This window comes from Ascaphus truei, chromosome 4 (assembly GCF_040206685.1).
Source record: "Ascaphus truei isolate aAscTru1 chromosome 4, aAscTru1.hap1, whole genome shotgun sequence".
NCBI lineage: Eukaryota > Metazoa > Chordata > Amphibia > Anura > Ascaphidae > Ascaphus > Ascaphus truei.
Window position 1 is genome coordinate 378,825,374 of NC_134486.1, and position 22,694 is coordinate 378,848,067.

General features: G+C 42.6%; 1 protein-coding gene across 1 annotated transcript in view; it reads right to left on the reverse strand.

The window, feature by feature from the left end:
* Positions 1-22,694, reverse strand: part of LDAH (lipid droplet associated hydrolase) — a 268,312-nt gene that overhangs the window by 15,602 nt on the left and 230,016 nt on the right. Inside the window, exon 6 of the mRNA XM_075598447.1 lies at positions 5,847-5,929. Coding sequence (XP_075454562.1) covers positions 5,847-5,929 — 83 coding nt within the window. The remainder of the gene's footprint in view (positions 1-5,846; positions 5,930-22,694) is intronic.

The window sequence follows — 22,694 nt, forward strand, 5'->3', positions numbered from 1 at the left end:
ATAAGTACCAACCAGAAAACTAAATTTAAAACCAAGGCTAACCCTTACAATACCAAGGATTACATCTATCTAATTGTAAAAAACATTATACTGTACACAAATTGAAGCATTGCAATAAACAACATACAGTACAGTACATCCCCTGTATCTCCCTGCCTGGAGTGTAATCTGTGTAAAGCCCCCTCCCCCCTAATGTTTCTGTTATATCTCCCTGCCTTCAGTGTAATCTGTGTAAAGCCCCCTCCCCCTAATGTTTCTGTTAAATCTCCCTGCCTTCAGTGTAATCTGTGTAAAGCCCCCTCCCCCTAATGTGTCTGTTAAATCTCCCTGCCTGTGTTGCTGTGAGTGCATTTTATGTAAATGTGGGGAGGGGGAGTGGGTTATAACCCCACCTCCTTGACTGTGATCTGTGTAAAGCCCCCTCCCCCTAATGTGTTTGTTAAATCTCCCTGCCTGTGTTGCTGTGAGTGCAGTTTATGTAAATTTGGGGAGGGGGAGTGGGTTATAACCCCACCTCCATGACTGTGATCTGTGTAAAGCCACCTCCCCCTAATGTGTCTGTTAAATCTCCCTGCCTGTGTTGCTGTGAGTGCAGTTTATGTAAATGTGGGGAGGGGGGGGGACCCGATGTGCATACTGCGAGGTCTAACCACCCTCACCCACTACCCACATACCGTTACCCCCCCATCCTGGCCATGGCCCCTCCGCTTCTGCAAAACAGACACAAAAATTAAAACATACAAAGTAATGTCCCCTAACCCCTTAATCACCATAGCGGTTATTAACCGCTACAGTCATTAAGGGGTTAACCCACCCTCACCCACCACTCGGGACGCCTACATACCCTCCCACACTAACTCCTCACCCTGTGAGGCCTAACCCCCCTCACCCACTACCCACAAGGGAGGCCTACCCACATACCGTTGGGGAACCCCCCCCCACCCCCAGTACCCACAATAAAAACAATAGTGACCCACAATAAACAGCATTATATTTATTAAAAACATTACCCACCCCCTGTGCCCCCCCATAAATACAAGATTTATCCTTTTACAAACAGGGTCTGTGGGGGCACCGCCGACCCGTAGGTGCGGGGATGAAGATGTGTGGTCCCACTTCTGTGGGGGCACTGCGGACCCGTAGTGAGCACCCGTGAGTTCCCCAGACCCCTGTGGGAACCACCCGAGGCCCCGCAGACACCTGTGGGTCTGACCCGGGGCTCCCAGACATCCTTGGGCCTACCGTGGGGACCCAATTGTGGCCCACGGTGACTCAAGGAGACCACCAAGGAGCCCGGTGGGGCTGCGTTATGAACCCTGTTTGTAAAAGGATAAATCTTGTATTTATGGGGGGGCACAGGGGGTGGGTAATGTATTTAATAAATATAATGATGTTTATTGTGGGTCACTGTATTGTTTTTATTGTGGGTACTGGGGGTGGGGGGGTGGTTATAAAGGGGCCTGTATCTCAGGGAGCAGGGGCCCCCCTGCTTCCCGAGATACAGGCCCCTTTAGGGGGTGCCGGTATCCCTCTGCTTTGTTTACATGCCGCGGTCACGTGATCGGGACGTTTAAATGCAGAGGGATACCGGCACCTCATAAAGGGGGCTGTATCTCGGGAAGCAGGGGGTCCCCGGACCTGAAACCAACGCGGTTCAGCTCAGGAGACCCCCTGCACATCTACACTATGAATAAAAATGTATTTTAAATAATTTTTAATGTGCCGATGTTTGCGCAAAGAGAGCAGCGGATCTCTCTCTGCTGCAAACACATCTCGCCAGGGGACGGCCTATAGTATCATTGATGTGCATATACAGTAGTGTATGTGTAGGTTAGGGGTTATAGGGGTTGTTGTTATACAGTATATACTGTATATATACAGTATATACTGCATTACAATTCATGAATTTCTCGGCTTCAAAGACAACAGCTCGCAAACGCCCCCATGAGTTTTTACACGGCATTGCAGTATTGCAGCCAGCGGGAATAAAATGCTTAAATCATAGCCGCGAAAATAACGCAATAAACCCCGGGAGAAAACGTCACAAAACCGCACATCACCGGGATAATCTGAAATTCGCGGAGCAAGCTGAGTTAGAATAAAGTTGGTCGCCACTGTATGTTTCAGGCTGAGATGATGCCAGAACAAGATCATGTTTCGTCTTTCAGGGGAAGGGGAAACCTGTACCGAGTGATTAAAGGTAGGCTTGGTAACTTAGAAAATTGTATCAGAGTGGAACAGACTCCTTGACTACAGAGAGGAACCAACGTGGAGGAACGGAGGCATTTATATTGATGTCAGAAAATGTTTGGACCGTTAACTGGGTAGTGAGGAGAATATAAGACATTGTGCTTCTCAGAAGGGGAGGGAAATAGGCTTAAGAGATGCTTAGAATTATTACTGAAGTGTGAGGCAAAAAAAGACGTCAAGTATTTTTTTCACCAAGTTTTCAACCAATATTTTAGGGCACAATACTAGCGGAGTTGCATCTCCATATGGATTACTGCTTACAAGCTGCAATTGTAGGCACACATCATATCCAGCAATCACAGCGGTTGATGCTGTCAAATTAGTACGAAGTTTATCTGTATGGAATAAAAGCAGCCGTGTCAAGCATCTTTATCTGTAATACCACAAGTAGATATTTACTTTGGCATTCTCCAGTCTCCGATATGGGTTATCACACCGCGATTTACCACATTACCTGCCATTGACTTGAATGGATCACTTTGCGATGTATTAGTAAATCTCTCCCGTAGAATCTTTTTTATGTATAGGCTGCAAGCTTCACCCACACGGGTGATGTTTTAGGGTATACTTTACCACGGATGACAGTTAATCATGTACTGATCCCCCATCATAAATCCCCCATCATAAATGCCATATAGTTTTTGACAAAACTATATTAAAAATAACATTGTCGTTCAAAAGTCAAAAGTGAGTACACAAATTCAACAAAATGATTTTATGACTTAATTTACCACTATCTCACTATGCCCTTGTTCTTAATTGTAATCTGAAAAGATGGTTAGACGCACCCATATAATATAAAAATCAACTCGTACCATTTATTGTTGAAACGAGACTAAGTGCACAACGTTTCGTGGTACTGTACAAACAGCCCCTTCTTCAGGTGTAATCTTTTTCTACTCGGATTAATGCTGATGGCAGTTTTGAGGGGATCCTGCCACAGAGGACAGACTGCGCCTCCAAAAGGCTATTATACACCATGTTCACACAAGGGGTGCAAGGCAAGTGCATCTTTTTTGGACATGTGTTTTTAATTGTAATAGAAGGACCTTTTCTGGAGTATAATTTGATAAGGAATTAGCTCATGTGAAGATAATTAAAGGGGGTTATTACAAATGAACCTTATCCCCCTTAAACTTTAGCTTAGAAATTAGGTTGGTTAGAAATGATCCTACTGAAGGCAATTACATTGGTCCTTTTGCCAGCACTTCAATATGCACATAGCTACCTCCACCAACTTACAGTACTTTTACTATTGTATTTCCAATAATGAGATTGCTACCACATATAAGGTCACTTTTTACACATTTGAATTTTTAGACTTTTGCACTATGCATGTGCAATGTGAACACAGTTTGTTGGATTTAAAACAAAGCATTTCCCCTTCAGTAACACTTTAGTATAATCGTACAATAAAATTATCCCTAAATTTTATGTATTAACACTTTGATATACTTCTCTATTTGCGTCTTGCGCTGTTTCTTTTGTTTCCATTTCTCCAGTGTTTAGGGGGTGCTGAGCCACCCCCTCATTAACGGCTGCAGACGCCATCACTAGCCACTTGTCACGGTTGTATATGACTTTAATTATTTTGTCACACTGTGGTATCAATATGTGGCTTTAACTATTTAGTTTACTTTTTGGGTTTGTGCAATTCCTTTTTTTTTTGCACCATATCACTTGATATTATCACTTGTGGTTGTTTAGTTGCGCACTTTAATTCCTTATCACCAACCAAGTAAAGAGAGTCATTAAAATATTCAAAAACCTATAACACCATAAAAAACGCATACATTTAACCAATTAGTACATCAATATTGGAAACACTTGATCCGAAAGGAAAATATTTCCAATGACTCCCTGGCCAGTAATACGTATTCCTAATACTGCGCTCAGTGTGAGACTGGAATAATTTAGTGCCTCTTCTTCCGTCAGCTTAGAACACAAGATGCAGGATCCAGCAATAACTTGACTATTTCCCAGGCGCTGGCATGGCCAGGTGTTAAGATTGGCTTTTAACTTATGATCACTATAACTACTAAACACTATAAATTGTTCAAAGTGGTAACGTGCCAACTGTAAAGAAACTTTGACTTTACTGCTTGTTTTTATAAACTTCCAACCCTTATAATTTTAACCCACTTGCCCTGTCTATAAACTACAAATTAAAAAGGATGCCAATGTTTTTTTTTGTTTTTTTTCAAATAACTTCTCATCCAGTGAAATAGTTAAAGTTTCCAAAAGCCCCAAGAATTCCTCAATCTATATTGGTATTCCCTGTAGATAGAAATTATGATTTTTTTGGGGGGGGGAGGGAAACTGCTATTAATGGAAGTGATGACACAGAGAAAAATTAACATATATGTTCACAGATTTAGTTGTGCAAAACCATTCGTAGGCAGACACATTAAAAATATAGATTTAATTCAATGTAGTTTCTTCCTGCAAAATGTATTTTAATTACAACAGGAGAGTAACTACATTTGCCACAAGTGGCGAGTTATATTAGATGAAATACATATACAGGCATACCCCGCATTAACGTACGCAATGGGACCGGAGCATGTATGTAAAGCGAAAATGTACTTAAAGTGAATCACCACCTTTTCCCCACTTATCGATGCATGTACTGTACGGCAATCGTTATATACGTGCATAACTGATATAAATAACGCATTTGTAACAGGCTCTATAGTCTCCCCGCTTGCGCACAGCTTTGGTACAGGTAGGGAGCCGGTATTGCTGATCATGACATGATGACAGGCGCGTGCGTGAGCTGCCGTTTGCCTATTGGACGATATGTACTTACTCGCGAGTGTACTTAAAGTGAGTGTACTTAAAGCGGGGTATGCCTGTAGATGTTATAAAGATACTTACTGTAGTGTGAGAATTCTTGTCCAGTGAAACTTGCCAAGACAGCATCTTGAATGTCTAAATATTCTTGTAAATGCTGTATAATGCTGTATACTGTAAGGAGACCTCTCTCATCCCATCATTTGCAGCAAAGTACAAATGCACTAAACCCCAAGTTAATAATAGAGATAGGCGAATTGTTTGGGCGAATTTGGATCTGCAGCGGATCGGCCAGTTCCCTTGGTCTATGGATTTCAGCGGATCAATCTCAAAAAGGGCGATTTGCGTTTTGCGGATTTTTTTTATTATTATTGCCAATACAATCCACGGATTCCGCAACCCGTCGATGGATTTGTAGAATCCAATCTGCGGATTCAGCAATCCATTGATGGATTTTTAAGATTGCTGAATCAGTGGATTGGATTCTACAAATCCGTCCACGAGTTGTATCCAATCGCGTTTTTTGAGAATCCGCACGGACTAAAACCAACCAAATCTGTTCTCGGATTATACACGGCAAAGTGGATTTTGGGGGGGAAATGCGAGAAAATCTGGGACATGGATTTTGGCTGAATCGCCCAAATCCATGTAACTGCAAGATGTTACAGTGTAAAGTGAAGGAAAAAAATAACATTGCAGAAATCAGTTACTTTTCTACATCCAAAGCAACTGCAACAAAAGAATTGAGCCATGCTTCAGACTTTCTCCCATTCATAATGACCAAAAACAACAGTATCTATTACCTTGCTTAAATTCTGCTGGATAGTGTTATTGTCTCTTTCCATCACCTTCATCATTTCTTGACTGCCCATATACATGGCATTTGCTGAAAAAATATAAGTGCAAACATAGATTCAAGAGTAGTCTGTAATTGAACATTACAGTATCTGTATATAGTTTTTATCCTGGATCATTAACATGTTCACTCAATACAGTATATACTGAGGAGACCAGAACTGAATGCATTACTACATTTGATATTTCAGAAATACCTACTGTAATACAAAGGTAGAATTATACCCTTAAACAATTAACTACCTATCCCTCACTTAACACCGCCTGACATCCTGTTAGCTTTAGCATAGCTTCTACACACCATCGTTATTTTCTTCCATTGTAATTTTAAAACATTTCAATATCATCTGTAGCCGTGTGTTTTATAACTTTTGCCATCTTAACTTAACTCAAACTTGACTATGAGAATCACTTCATGAGACGTGGTAGAGGTGCACTGTGTCTAGCGAAAACTATCAGGGTCAGTGAGAATTATTCATTAAACTGCTTTAGTGCTGATCGGAAACTCCTACTGATTTAAATCGGAGTTTACGGAGTGCCCCGACCTGCACTATTGCTAGGGTTTGAAATGAATCACTGATGGTGAACAAATCGCTCAATACCATATAGGCAAATGAATGGATGCAGCCAGGTGCAAAGGGGAAATGATATATAAGAGCCCTGAAGAAAAGGTGACCAAGATCACCAAAGGCCCCTTAGGCTGCGGTCCCAGTCACCGCCACAGCGCACGGCTCGGCGTGCGCTGTGCTATCAAGCCCCGTCCCCCCAGTCCGGCCGGTCCCAGTCCCTATCTTGTCGCGCACCTTTCCCCAGCGGTGCGCGACAGGTTTTCAGGGAGGCAGGAGAATTTGACCTCGACATCTGCGAAGGGGGCGTGGCTACGCCCCCGCCGGCGGTTCAGCCAATAAGGGCGAACCAGCCGCGGGACGTCATGGCCACGCCCCTGCAAACCCACAGCCACGCCCCATCCCGTCGCAAATCTTCCCTCTCCCCCCAGACCGCAGATCGCGGTGTAGCGCTGTGCACACGACGCCCCCCCCCCCCCGCCGGGCGCGCGTGCCACAGTGAAGACTGGGGACTCAGCCTTAGTATGAACTCATGGTTGGAAAAATACAGAGGATATAATATCCAAAAGGAGGCTAACTAGTGCAAAAGAACCAAATATCTAAGGCAAATAATGGTAGGGCAAAACTGCTAACATCTAAAAAAAATACATTTTTAATAATGTACAATAATTATGCCAAAACACAAAGGTAATAAGTAAATAATGTGAATATAAAAATGGATTAAAATAAATCCCCTGCTGTGGGACAGGTGGTGGATGCTGAAAGGTAAGATGGAAACACAGTATAAAGGTGTCTGCGTAAACAGTTATACAATCTTAGTGTCTTAGACCATTCACCCTAACTATCGCAGTTTAATGAATGACCCCTTATGAATCTCAACTCTATGGGTAAACTCTATGGATAAACATCCGGAGCCTGCTGCCCAAACTGGACGAACTAAGGGCATGGTGCCTTATGCATAAACCCAAAGCCATCGTTCTTACAGAAACATGGCTATCCTCTAAAACCCCTGATGCAAATATCGCCATTCAGGGATACTCCATTTTTAGGAGAGATAGGTCAAAGAGAGGAGGAGGGGTGTTATTTTATATTGCAGACACATTACAATTTACACTGTTAAATTGCCCCCCAAGTCCACCCTCTTTTGAAACTCTAGTTGGCAAAATCTGCCTCCCCTTTTCTAAGCCCATCTTGCTTGCTGGCATCTACCGCCCCCCTAAAGCCCCTCTACAATCCTTGACTGATATCACCCAATTTCTTGCCTCCATTTCCTATCTGAATGAGAAGAGTGAGCTGCTAGTTCTAGGGGATTTCAACTTCAATTGGCTTGACCCTAAAACCCACAAAATCCAGATACAACTCAAGTCACAATTAACCTATCACAACTCATTTCCCAACCCACACGGATAAACCTGAAGTCGCATAACCATTCCTTGCTAGACTGGATTCTCTCCTCAAACCCCAGCAGAATCCAATCCTCTGGCATCCTTCCTGATATTTTCAGTGACCCTGCAATAGTGTACTGTGTAAGGAAAATTAAACCGCCCCAATCAAGCCCTAAAGTTCTCCTCACTAGAACATTTAAAAACTTTAACCCACAACTGTTTCTGGATGACCTTACCAACTGCCCATGGCACAGAATCGATTTAATTCCCGACCCTGATTCTGCGCTCGACTATTTCCAATCCGAGTTCTTAAAACTCTGTGATACCCATGCTCCACTATGCAAAATAAGGGTACGGGGGGCCCACCTTCCATGGGTTACACCTGACCTTATAGCACTCTACCAGTTCAGGGATGCCTTGTGGAAAAGCTACAAAGTAACTGGCACTACCAAGGATCTCAATCACTACAGATGCCTGCGGAACGTGTGCACAAGGCAAACAAGGTATGCAAAAGCACAATATTACTCTGACAATCTCCACCAAAATACATCAAACCCAGCTAACTTCTGAAAGGTTATCAACAATATATTCCAGGCTCCTAACCATCAACAACCAAGTAATATCACTAAGGGGGATATTACTCTGACAAACTCCACTGACATTGCAAATGCATTCAATGATTACTTTGTGGGGTGTGCCACTAACTTATTAGCGAAACGCAGCACAAACCCCAAACCTGAATCTCATCCTGGGAGTACCCCTATAGTCCCACCCCCTCCCAACACTGCCCACAATTTTCAATTTAGCCCAGTATCTGAAGAGGAGATTACACAAGCGCTCCTCAAACTAAAACTAAGCAGCCAATGTGGACCTGACTTACTACAATCTAGGTTCCTACGACTTGGTGCCCCAGCCATTGCCAAACCAATTGCGTCCATAGTCAACTCTATCCTGTCTGCAGGCCATATCCCTAAGACCTGGAAAACTGCCAGAGTTGTCCCAATCTTCAAAAGTGGGGACAAAAACACTGTCTCAAACTACAGGCCAATCTCACTTCTCCCAATTCTATCCAAAGTTATGGAAAAATGTGTCCACTCCCAATTAAGCGATTTCTACACCAAGACAAATTTCCCTAGCCAATTCCAGTCTGGGTTTCGTCCCAAACACTCCACCGTAACTACCCTGCTAAAAGTTTGCAATGAAATCCAGTGTGGAATGGAACGGGGACAACTCACTGGTGCAGTATTCCTAGATTTTGCAAAGGCTTTTGACACAGTTGATCATGTTATCCTGCTTAACAAACTCCAGAGCTCTGGAATAGGGAAACATGCTTTAAACTGGTTTCAGTCCTACCTATCAGGAAGATCCCAACATGTGTCCATCTCAGGCTCTAACTCCAACCCCCTGGATATCACCTGTGGTGTCCCGCAAGGCTCTGTTCTGGGGCCCCTACTCTTCTCAGTGTTCATTAATGATCTTCCCACAGCTTGTAAGGAAGCCTCAATACACATGTATACAGATGACACAATCCTGTATGCACACAGCCATAGCCTCTCTGACCTTCAACACATACTTCAGTCTGACTTTTTGAGACTCGAAAACTGGATTTCCCAAATCAAACTATTTTTAAACACTGACAAGACGGTAACAATGGTATTTGGGACCAAGACTAAATTTGTAAAGCTTCCAGTGACTGAGCTCCTGATTAGAAACAACGCTAACACCACCCTAACACCTGTCACTAGTTTTAAATACCTGGGCTTATGGTTTGACTCCCACTTAACATTCGGGATGCACATTGATACCCTGACAACCAAGACCTATGCCAAACTAGGGGTACTTTACAGGAACAAATCCTCCCTAAGTCTCCTGGTCAGAAAGCGTATTGCACAGCAGATGCTAATGCCAATTATTGACTATGGAGACATAGTATATGGCTCGGCTCCTCAAACCCACCTTAGCAAACTTGACACCCTCTACAATTCAATTTGTCGTTTTGTTCTCCAATGCAACTACAACACACATCACTGCGAAATGCTCAAAGAACTAGATTGGTCATCACTAGAGTCTAGGCGCAAAGTTCACCTTTCCTGTCTCACCTTCAAATACTTTCTGGGCAAGCTACCCAGCTACCTGAACAAGCTCCTCACCCCTACCACATGCAGCACCTATCACCTGAGATCAGACTCCAAAAGACTATTCATGGTCCCAAGACTCAACAAAGTATCCGGACGTTCCTCCTTCTCCTTCCGTGCACCCCAAAACTGGAACAACCTACCAGAGACTCTCATATCCACCACCAGCTTAAGTTCTTTCAAATCTAAGGCTGTCTCACACTTTAATCTGGTCTGTAACTGTTTCATACTCTCATAATATATATTTTCTTTAACTGTGCACGCAATGTCTTGTATATAACGTATACCTTGTTCATTTAGGTAACTGTATTTGTAACCATGTATTATTTTGTTTTACTCTGTGCCCAGGACATACTTGAAAACGAGAGGTAACTCTCAATTACTTCCTGGTAAAATATTTTATAAATAAATAAATAAATGGGGCCTACCTATTACACACAATGCAAAAGTGCCCAAAAAATTATAATATTGAATGCAGTAAAAATCTGGCATTTTCACTATATTCATTAAGAATTTTCTACACGTACAAAGCGCATGTACTTTTCACCCAGATACACCTGTAAAGTCAGAGGGGGTTATTCATTACATTGCAATAGTGCCGCTTGGAGTGGGTACCGCAGGGGGAAAAAACACTAACTTCAAGAGGAGTTTCCGTGCTCTAGTGCTCGGATCGGCCCGATCACAGTTTAATGAATAACCCCCAGAGAGAGCGCGAAAACTGATTAACCTATACTCCACGTGGTAAGATGAATGAGAGAGTGTGATACCTTGGAAATATGAAAATAAGCCATTTTAATAATTTGTTCAAATAATGTATAATTTGCATATTTCCTAAGTACCCAATTTCCTCGATTCTAAGACGCACCTTTTTTTCGATTTTCACATGTCTGAAATCAGGGTACGTCTTAGAATCGATGTATTAAAAAAAATTAATAATAAAAAAAAAGTGTATAGTACTAACCCCCTTTTTTCACTTCCCATGTTTCAGGAGAGGTCTCATGTCGGCGGGAGTGTGGCAGGACAAGGCCCAAGTCTGCAGGTGCATGAAGACAGCGGGCGGGCGTGCGATGGCGGCAGGAGATCATAAAAGCAGGTGAGCTGTGCAGAGCGGCATAGGGGAACGGCTTGGGAGGTGCACACTGTAAGCGGAAGTCAGACACCGATCAACTTACAGTGTTACAGTTTGTACCACCCAAGCCGTTCCCCTATGCCGCTCTGCTCCTTCTCAGCTCTTCTGCTATTATGATCTCCTAGCGCCACCGCAACTGCACTCCCGCCCACTGTCTTCTTATCTTCAACCATCTGCAGACATGGGACCTCTCCTTCCGCCGCCGCCCGCTTCATCCTCCACTGACATGGGACTTCTTCTGAAACATGGTAAGTGAAAAAGTAATTTTCCTCGATTTTAAGGGCCAAATCGATGGTGCGTCCTACAATCGATGGCGTCTTACAATCGAGGAAATACGGTTTATCACCTTTATCTTTTTTTGTTCCATGTTGCAGACAAGAAGTGCACGCAGGTGTTCCCATGTCACGTAAACAGAAAATGTTAAATTCTGTGTTTATTTTTTTTTTATACTGATGCAGCGGCCGTTGTTTGAACACATCACGGTGCCGATTTTGAGTTCTCTGCTGTTCCCCACGCAACATGAACGCGGCCAATCGCCCCAGCACCCGCGCTTATCGCAGATGTTTTGTTTGAATTTCATGGATTCTGTTTCTTCGTTTGCAATAAAATCGATAAATTGTAATGTGTACAGTACTGTGCTACTGTGCTACTGTGTCAATTTCATGTTTTTAAAGCCAGAACACTAAAATTCGTTTTTCTGCTCTCGCCGTGCTCGCATCTTAGTGCGGGGAGGCTGGAATTCATCCCGCGGTTTCAAATCGGGATTCCGGTGTACATGACACGTGAAGTGATCGAATAACGGCCGCTGCATCAGTACATTGTTGTCATGTCTCACTCCCATGCAAATACTCATTGTAAAATGTTATTAACCACTCTGTTTAAGGTTGAACCTCATCTCTCTGACCTGTGTTGAGTTCCAGAATTCTGCAGCCTTAAAACAACTAATAGAGGAGAATAAAACAGCAGAGGCTCAAGTCCATGTGTTAATTTCCATAAGCATAATGTATTCCTGTTTTATGTAACAAACAACTGTGCTAGGTACTGTACTGTTACTTTATCCTCTGTTGTCACATTTTCAATCCAACAACTGTCTTTTCCCTTAAATGTAAAACCATACCACAAATTCTTACTTGGCCAAGCATCTGGGGTCCTTTGTGACCAAACATAGATTCACAGTGGTGTCATATGAAAATGAAAATGCCTAAAGTCCAAGAAAATATTTTTTTCATATTGACAGAAAGGCCTAATACATGTATATACAAAGTGAGCGTTTCCAGTATGTGCTTTCTGTATACTGTACCAAAATAGCATTACAGTTATCACAAAAAATACTAAATACACTAAAATGTATTTTTTCACATGAGAAGATCACTGGGGAGGGACTATGTATTAATATAAAACATAGTGTGTGTTTGGTCTAAAGCACCATTTTTTGTAGTAGGAGGAAAAATATTTGTGGTTAAGTTTTTAATGTGTATTGCAGAATGTTAACACTGCGTTAGACCAGGGGTGCTCAGCTCCAGTCCTCAAACCCCCCAACAGGTCAGGTTTTCAGGACATCCCAGCTTCAGTAGAGGTGGCTCAATCAGAGGCTCTGTCTGTGCACCAGGTCTCACTCGGATGTCGAATTACACAGCACAAAGACTGAGCCTCTGATTGAGCTACCTGTACCGGATTGAGCCCCCTGGGCTGAAGCAGGGATATACTGAAAACCTGACCTGTTGGGGGGGCTTGAGGACTGAAGTGGAGCACCCCTGTGTTAGACCAAGAGCATTGCTACGGGCAAAGAATATGAAATCAATTTGGGCAACACAGAAGAAAAATGTGATGCATCTTATACAGTATCTGTGCACCAGTTGACACTCTGGAAATAGCACAAACAGGAGGTACAGTATTAAAACAAAGCCCCTATATACATTAGCGCATGTAAAAACATATTTTTTTTGTAAAGGTTTTACTATAAAATGTACTTGTTACATCTCCCACTAGGAGTTCTACACAATTGAAGACACATGCCAATAACTGAAGTGGGTACATACTGTAACCAGATAAATGGAGAATCTATATCAAAGAAAATATACTGTACATGTGTTTATTCCAACAGAGACATGTGCAACACATCCAAGGAACTCATCAAAAAAAGCAATGATTTCCTTCTTTGTGAGTACTAGAGATGTGAATGTATTTTTTGCTGCACTTGGCAAACCATGCAAAATGAATCCTTGGTCTTCCGCAAACATTTTTTCACACACATTAGGCAACTTTGCCAAATGTCCCTAGACATTAAAAAGTTTTGTCCATTGCAATTGTTTCAGTTCTCTTTATGATTCTTAATTTCTCTTACAATTTTGTTAACTGCAGAAACGCACACCATGTGCTTGGGCAGTTGGTGGAGGGAGCGAAGAGAGATAAACACACAGCAGAAGGTCTCACTCGAATGTCAGATTACTCAGCAAAACATTCACAATATAACTATGTCTAGTTCTGTTGGCAAAAGTGGGCGCTTAGGAAGGTGGTGTTTGTGTTGGTGTTCATTGTGGTTGTGGTGGCAGCAGGAATAGACTCAAAATGAGTGGAACCATAGAGAAAATTGTAGTAGAAACTGCTGTTAAGAAAACATCAACGACATAAGTTGTACTTCACACCCAGTAGCCTTGTAGTATGAATAGAAATAAACGTGAAAGCAAGGTTTTATCAACATCATCCTCAGGTTTGATTCAGGACACACAGGCCACCTCCAGGGTGGAAGTGGTTGTCCACTAACAACTACAGATTGGCACCACTCAGAGTGGCTTAGAGAGACTAGCCATAAATTCCAAATTAAGCACACTTACTTTAGTGTGAATGAAAGGGAAGAGGAGAATTTTTCAGAATGTAGACAGGCCTCAAAATATGGGTGTTCCAGGGCACAAGAAGAACTACTACCAGGTCAAATACATATTCCTCAGCAAAACATACAGAAAAGATGCAGAAGGGGCTCTAGCTCGTCTATTTCACGATTCTGAGGAGGTGGAGGGAGAAAGGGTGTCAGAGCGAGGGATTGAGGTAGAGATGGAGGAGGTAGATGATGATGCTGATAAAGATGATGAGAGTGGTGCGCTGTGCACAAACTGGAGGGAAGTGATCCTGATGGTGCTACAACAACTGTTAACGGTGGATGAGGGAGAGGGGTTGAATATAGCTAAAAAAGAATGATGACCTGTCTACCCACCACCACCAGCAGTGTCCATTGAGCCGCTGCCAGCACCACCACTGCAGTACTACTAAGTATTAAGTGCAAATGTGTACCAACATAACCGACATGTCAGAATGAGAGCCTGGATTAGTTCAGCTGACCAATGCCACTGTTCCACCTCTAAAAGTAAAAGTACCCAGCATCACCACCACCACAAACACCAGCAGCTACCAGCCATGCCCTGACCACAACCACCAGTAGTGCCACCTCAGACATAATGGCATGAGGATATTACTGGATCACTGTGACAGTGCTTGTCTCCAATCAGGAAACGGACCCGCAGGGCTGAGGTAGGGATGCAGAATAACCGACCAGAGCCCAGGGACAGGGTCCTGTTAGAATATCCGTAATTGGTAAGCAGGCAGGAGGTCAGGGGTTTCGGCAGTGGTGCAAAGTCCAGTAAACAGATAGAGGTCAGGGCTGGTGGCAATGGTGCAAAGTCCAGTAAATAGGCAAAGGGTCAGGGCAGGCAGAAAGCAGTGAGGTCATGGTCTGGGGTCAGCAACAGGGAAATCCAAACAGACAAAAGGGTAAAGCGTGACAGTGTAGACAACAGGAAATGCAAACGTTAGAACCTTGCTCGGTGACTCCCACCAGGAAGTGCAGCCTTATATAGCAGGCTGCCAGTCACCAAAATGGCTAAATTGAGCAGTAAGGGCAGGCAACCTGGAAAACCCGAACTGGCAGCAAAACCCGGCACGGATCGAGCAGAATCCTTACAATCACTTTCTGTGAGCTCCCTCCTCTACACTAATATTGTACACTTGGTAGTCTGCATCACTACCGTCCCCCACTTTCATCTACCACAGGCTCTCTCAATACTTCTCCTTATGGGGTTTAGATACGTAGAGGTCTGTTAAATACTGAACAATCTGTTTATTTGGGTCAACGTATCGTTAAGTGCTAACGAAGATGTTCAAAAGACATTAATGATGCGTTAAGTGTCATGTTTAAGTAACGACGACCTGTCGTTAACTTTAACGGATGTCTGTGCTAATAATATGCAGAAAGAGGTGGGGATCACATCCCCGCATGTCCTTAGCAGTCCGTTAAAGTTAACGCAGGAAAGAACGCATTAGTTAATGCATTTTTCGTGGCTGTACTATGCTAGAAGCACCTAATGCCAGTTAGCAGACAATTATTTGGCCTTGTCCAGGGTTCAGAATTGGCCCACTTTGGCTTCCTATAATGCCTCAGTAATTTACTGTACAAAGCCAAAGTAAATGGTTAAGTGGACTAGGCCAAATAATTAAGGTACATCCTATGTATTAAACCCTTGGAAGTCATAATGGACATGAAGGCAAATTAATTTCTTCGTCATGTATTTTATGCACTATTTGCCAAAAGCCCTAATAACCACATTTGGCTAATAGGCCCATTGGCCATTACTGTGAGGGGGGGGATGGGTTAGTGGGGTAGGTGCCTTGGAGAGGGAGGTTAGGCCGACCTGTTGAGTTCTGGGAGGGTTTAACCCCTTGTAAGCCATAGCGGTTGTACTTCTATGATATACAGTGCATAACTGGGTAGTTAGGGTGTTTTTATTAACCCCTTGGTTACCTTAATGGTTATGAAGGCATGCATAATGCCCTACTCTTTTTCTTACCATACAGAGATACTTCACCTCTCTTATAAATAGACATAAATAAAACCCACAACACCTCTTCTCTGTCTTTGACATCCTCCTTCAACCTGCCACACCATACTCTACTCTTTCCATTACATCCCAAGACTTTAGTTACGATTATTGCAAGTGCAAAGTGGAAGCTATCCACAAATAAATGTTTCTTTCACCCCCTCCTTCCTAGTCCTCCTCTTTCTGCCTTTGTCTCTTTCTCTCCAGTTAAAGAGAAAGAAGTATCTCTCCTGCTGTTCTCCAAAACCTCCACCACATGCAGCTTCAACCTAAATCCCTCCCATCTCCTAAAATCTCTTGATTCTACCATGGTCCATATTCGCACTAAAATTGGTAACTCATCTATTTTCCATTTCTTTTTAAACAAACTTATTCTGAAGAATAACACCCATAGTCTACCTCCCCTTCTAAATATCGTTCTTTCTCCCTCTTGCCTTTTGCACCTAAACTTCTGGAATTAATTGTTTCTTTACATATACTTCACTTTGCAAACTACCATAACTTACTTGACCCTCTCCAATCAGGCTTCCGCCCAGCATACTCTATAGAAACCACACACACCAACGTAGCTAATGGCTGCCATATCAGCAAATTTCAAGGAAACGACTCCATTCTGATTATTCTTCCCCTCTCCTCAGCTTTTGATACTGTTGACCACACTCTTCTCCTACACAATCTTCACTCACTTGACATCCCTGGCACTGCTCTCTCCTGGTTCTCCTTCTACCTCTCTCACAAGTTGCTTCAGCGTCTCATACCAACTACTCCTTGACCTCTATGGAACTCCATGTAGGTGTACCTCAAGGCTCGTGTTTTAGGCCCCCATACTCTTCCCTCTATATACTGTACAACCTCACTGGGTGACCTCATTGACTGTTTTGGAAATGCCTATCATCTCTATGTTCATGATACACAACTCTATTTATCACCACTTGACCTTACACATGCAATCTAGTCAACAATTACGGAGTGCCTATCAGTAATCTTGGCCTGAATGGCCTTTCATCACCTAAAGCTTAACATCGTGAAGACATAGCTGTTCATATTACCTCCTAATCCAGTTTCCATTGTTCCCTTCTCCTTTGCAATCAATGACACTGCAAGCACGCTGCTTAAGTGTTACATTCGACTCCTCACTTTCTTTCTCCTCACATATAAATGCTGTTCCTATGTCATGCCATTTCTTACTTTGCAAAATTGCTCAGATACACCCCTTCCTTAGTTAGTGTGGGGCTGTTGTGTGTGTTTTCTTTTTATTGTGTGTAGCGGGGGTGGGTGAAGGGGGTATTAGCCCCAACAGTGGTTTGTTTAGGGCTTGCAGGTGGGTAGCGGGAGGGTTTAACCCCTTCATGACCGTAGCAGTATTAACTGCTACGGTCGTGAAGGGGTTAAGCGCACCCGCAACCCCCCCGCAAGCCCTAAACAAACAACAAGGGCCAAATACCCCCTTCACCCACCCCCGCTACCCACAATAAACCTGGCACGGCTGTTTAACCCCTTCATTGCCTTAGCGGTTAGCCGCAAGGGTAATGAAGTGGCCTTTAAATGCATTTTTCCCGCCTCGGATGCATGCCGGGGGGGTCCGGTGCTGGTATTAATGGTATCAGCTCTGGAGACCACCGGCATCAATCCCAGCCAGGAAAAAGGCCAGAAATTTTTAGAAAAACGCCATTCTAGAGTGGCGAATAGCTCCGCTAAGCTACTCGTCACTACTAGAATACAGCGTGGCAGAAAATGTGTATATTTTAGGCGGAAAGTGCCTTCTCGCCTCCAACGGAAAAAAAAAACCCGCCAACCAAACTGGCGTTTTTTTTTGGATTTTCGCCTCTTTCTCGCCCCTTACTGAATAGGGGTAGCCATTTTTGGCGGGAAAGTGGCGAGAATTGCCTTTCCGCTGCTTACTGCATGATGCCCCTAGTCTCAGCTCTGAAAAAAAATTGCTGATACAGTACCTGTAAGATTCATGGAAAATATACAGTTCTGGGCCTGAAGTATGCAGTATAAATGTTTACTTTGGTCTTGTTTCCAGTTAACAGATGACTACAGCAATGTGTTTTAATTAACATTGCAGAGGAAATAATATATATCAAGCTTGTACATAATCAACAGTGCTTCAGTCTAAAATAAAAATCTGCCAAGAGTAGACAGCTATATAGTATGCATTTTCTATCCATTACATTTCGGAAAGAAATCAAACAAATGTGTTGCTCAGACACAAGTATCTTGACAAAGAGGTCTTTATGATCGAAATAGTTATGTTTCATATTTTTTTAATGTGGAACCAGTGCAACATGTAAAGTAATGTAGACACAGTATATTATTATTTGCTTGCAATCTGCAATACCACTGTTATGAAGGTGCAGAGAATGGTGTTTTCTTCAAATTAAATCCAATTAACCCTGTGATTACCAAAAGGCTATAGTGGATAGACTCTTTTTGCTTCAGAGCCACGTGGCCACTATTATGCGTTTGAATTACTCTGGAGATCTCCTCCTTCTGCAGTAATGGAACTAAAAATTGTACTCTCCTGTTTCATATGTTACTTCAAGTGCTACACTAAGCGTAGAGTGTACTGCAGGGGTCTCAAACTCAGTCCTCAAGGGCTACCAACAGGCCAGGTTTTATGGATATCCCAGTTTCAGAACAGGTGGGTCAATCAGTGGCTCAGTAGAAGACACTGGAGGATTGAGTTTGAGACCCCTGGCGTACTGCAATCTCAATGGGAATCCAGGTGCCTGCAAACGAAAAACTGCCAGTCATTCACACTCTCTGCTGCTGTCCCCAAGGGAACTGTTGTAAACCCTTCTGCTCTTTTCCTTCTACACCTTCTCTCTTGGAAAATGAATACAATAATTCGGCCTTCTATACCACAAGTATAATGAATGTACCTACATGTACATTTCCTCTCCTGATCTCTCACCTACTCACCATTCTCCTGCAACTTGTTGCCTTTCTGCTATCCCTTCATACATGTCTCATCACTACCTCAAACTTAACAGGGCAAAAACTGAACTTCTAATTTTCCCACCCAGCAAACCCACCCCACAACTGTGTTTATATCAGACATGATGTCTGGGAGTCGCCCAATGATTCCTCCATCCCTCACTAAATCCTGCGGCTTCCATCTATGAAATATTGCTATAAAATGCACCTTCCTCACCTTAAAACCAACCAAAACCCTGAATCCCTCTCTTGTAATATCCCATCTCGACCACTGCAATCTTCTCCTTACTAGACTTCCGATCTCCTGTCTTTCATCTCTTCAGTCGTTACTAAAGGCTACTGCTAGACTCATTTACAATACAACACACTGCACTGGCTACCTGGATATCCTTCAGAATAAAATGCAAAATCCTAATGTAAAAAACATTGAAGTCACTCAACCGTTTACTCCCTACCTACATCTCAGACCTCATCTCTATGTACATTCCCACCCATTATCTCCACTCTGACAAAGACATAGGGGCCTATGCTAGTAGCCTTCATAACCCACTTATCGAGGCTTTTTAGCTGTTATCGGCCAAAAATGCCTACAGCGATTCAGAAAGCCTTGAACGCCTCAATAAGTGGGCTGAATTACCATTTTTTGCTGCCGTCCAAAAAAACATCGCCAAGTGAGTCGCCATAAGCCACTTATCGACAGGTTTTGAAACGCATGCAATTCTAGTAGCCTCGATTAGCTTATCGAGGCTAATCACGGCTCTAGAATGGCGAGTTCCTCCCAAATTCCTCTTGCCAGAAAAAGTTGGCGTGAAGCTGCCATGAAGCTTCTGAGGTGGCGCCGAGAGAGGGACTAAGAAAAAAAAAAAAAAACATTTTTCCTGCATCGTATTGATGTTGGGGGTCTCCGGAGCTGAAACACATTAATATCAGCACTGGAGGCCCACGACATGAATCAGATGCATGAAAAATGCATTTACAGGCAACTTCATTACCTTAGCGGCTAATCGCTAAGGCAATGAAGGGGTTAACTACCATTGGCCGGTTTATTGTGGGGAGTGGAGGTGGGTCAAGGTGGTATTTGGCCCATGGTGGGTGTTTAGGTCTTGTGGGGGGGGGGCGGTTGGAGGTTGAGTGAACCCCTTCATTACCGTAGCAGTTAATACCACTAAGGTAATGAAGGGATTACCCCCTCCAGCTACCACCCGGTAGGCCTAAAAATCCATCCTTGGGGCTACTACCCCCTTCACCCAATCCCTCTACCCCCAATAAAAAAAATAAACATAACAACCCTACTACTCACCTCCTCTACCCCCTACAACCCCCCCCCTCAACACATACAGTACAGTAATGGGCAAAATTACTATTATCCAGAAATGGATAACAGCTACTTTGTTTATTCTAAATCAAACATTAGCCAGCCAGCATAAAGTAAATAAAACTTATACTTACTCCTGCCATCATGAAGGGCATCCTCGTCACCATACTTCAGGTCCATGTCCTCCGTTGGCAGCAAGAGTACAAGAAAAAATACAATCTAATGGCCCCTAACCCCTTAATCACCTTAGTGATTAATAACCGCTATAGTAATTAATTAGTAATTAAGGTGTTAACCCACGTTCACCTGCTACCCAGCCGGGATGCCTAACCACCCACCCCAGCACAAGTACCCCCTCACTCTACCCATTGATTGGCACAATGGTACATCATACCCATATAGTATGGGCATGATAAGCCACTATAGCAGTCAATGGCCAACCTATTAAAACAATCATCAAGCACAACAATACACAACAATTAAAGAAAGAAACAAGCACCTAAACAGGACAAGAATAAAAGAACTACAAAGCCTCAACGACACATCAATACAATTATTCCAACACCAAAACTGCAAACGAATACAAATTATGTTATACAATTAAAGAAACAGCTAACCAACAAAACAAATCAAGAAATAAAACCAATCCAAAAATGTACTAAAAACAAGCCATCCAAATATCAAACAATTTGGTGAAAACAATAAACAGAAATAGTAACAATCAATTGTAAACAAGCATTTGCAAAAAAATGCATTGCCTGTCACTGTATTTATCTGTACCCTAAAGGGACCGCATCAGGTACAAATATCTTCTATCTTCTTTCTTCTTCTTCTATCTTCATCTTTCATTCTTTTCTTCTTATCTTTAATTTTCTTTTCTTTCAATTCAAACCCCATGGTAAATCCAAAATGGATGTTGACTCGTGGACATCGTCAGCTAAAATGAGACGGAACAGGCCTTATATAGTGCCTGTGACGTCAGATTTTAGGGTCAGATAGTACAGCTCCAATCCGATTGGATGCTGTATCATGTGACATCACTTTAAGGGATGATGTCACATCCTTTTAACTAACTGAACATATCACACACAAAAAAAGATTTCATCATCAATCATTTCATTAATTGTGACTCTATTAACGCAGTATATTTAATTCAATGTCCATGCGAAAAACAATATATAGGTAGGACCACTAGCAAACTCAATCTTAGATTTGCAGAACACATTACCAATATTCAGAAAGGGTTTACACAACATAGTCTGTCTAGACACTTTAAAGAAGTTCACAATCAAAATCCAGCAGGAATCAAATGTCTGGGTATTGATCTATTGGAACCGAATTGGAGAGGGGGTGTTCAGGTTAATCAGATCTCCAAATTAGAAACCAAATGGATACATCTAGTTAAAACATTGGTACCATTTGGACATAATGTCAATATTGATCTGGGAGCTTTTCTCCAGGACTGAATGAACCTTTTCACTCATCCTTAAATCGGTTCCATACAATTACAATGCCGGGCAGAGCAGTTTAGCTGAGCCGGTGAATTCACTGGCTGACTGGATGCCGGGAGGAACAACTGAGCACAGCTGGTGCGTGTACAGATCGAGCTAATCGGAGACACACCTGATCTGGGAAACATCGGTGAGAGAGGGGACGACTTGGCGAAAGATCCGAGGCGCTCGAGTACCGAATTACATCGGCAGATTGGACCAAGTGCAGAGTCCTATCAGCGTGAAGGTCCATATACCACCGTGAGTCAAGAACAGCATACAACAGAGGTGCTGGCTGACTTCTCTCCAAGCTAAAGCTGCAGATACTGGCTTTCCTTTTTGATCTTGGGACACTAAACCATAAGGTATTTAACTGGTGGTTTACCACAGAGACACTCAGAAGAAATAAGACTATTTTCTGTATAATTTACACAATTATTTTTTCAGTTCACTATTTGCCACTTTGATAGTTCTTTTTTAACACCTTTTATATTCATTATTTCAGGTTCCAGTGAAATTGAGACTTTATAGTGCCTATCATTTTTGTTCACGTTTTTATTGATAACGTTTTAACGCAGGACACCAAAACCAACGTTTCGGTCCTCAACAGGTGTCCTGCGTTATCTTTAATACAGGTTTTTTCTATACCACTGTGTGCTGTCTCTCTGTCACCGGACCAGTTCTGGCTACTCTGGTAACTATACAAACTAATATATATATATATATATATATATATATATATATATATATATATATATATATATATATATATATATATACAGTGTTCGACAAACCTATACATTTGCACGCCCCGGGCGAGTGGATTTAACATCGTGGCGAGCTCCTATTGGCCCAGGCATCACACGTTTGGTACTAGGAGGCGAGTAGATTTGTTTGTTGGGCGAGTAGATTTTTTGGTGATTTGTCGACCACTGTATATATATATATATATATATATATATATA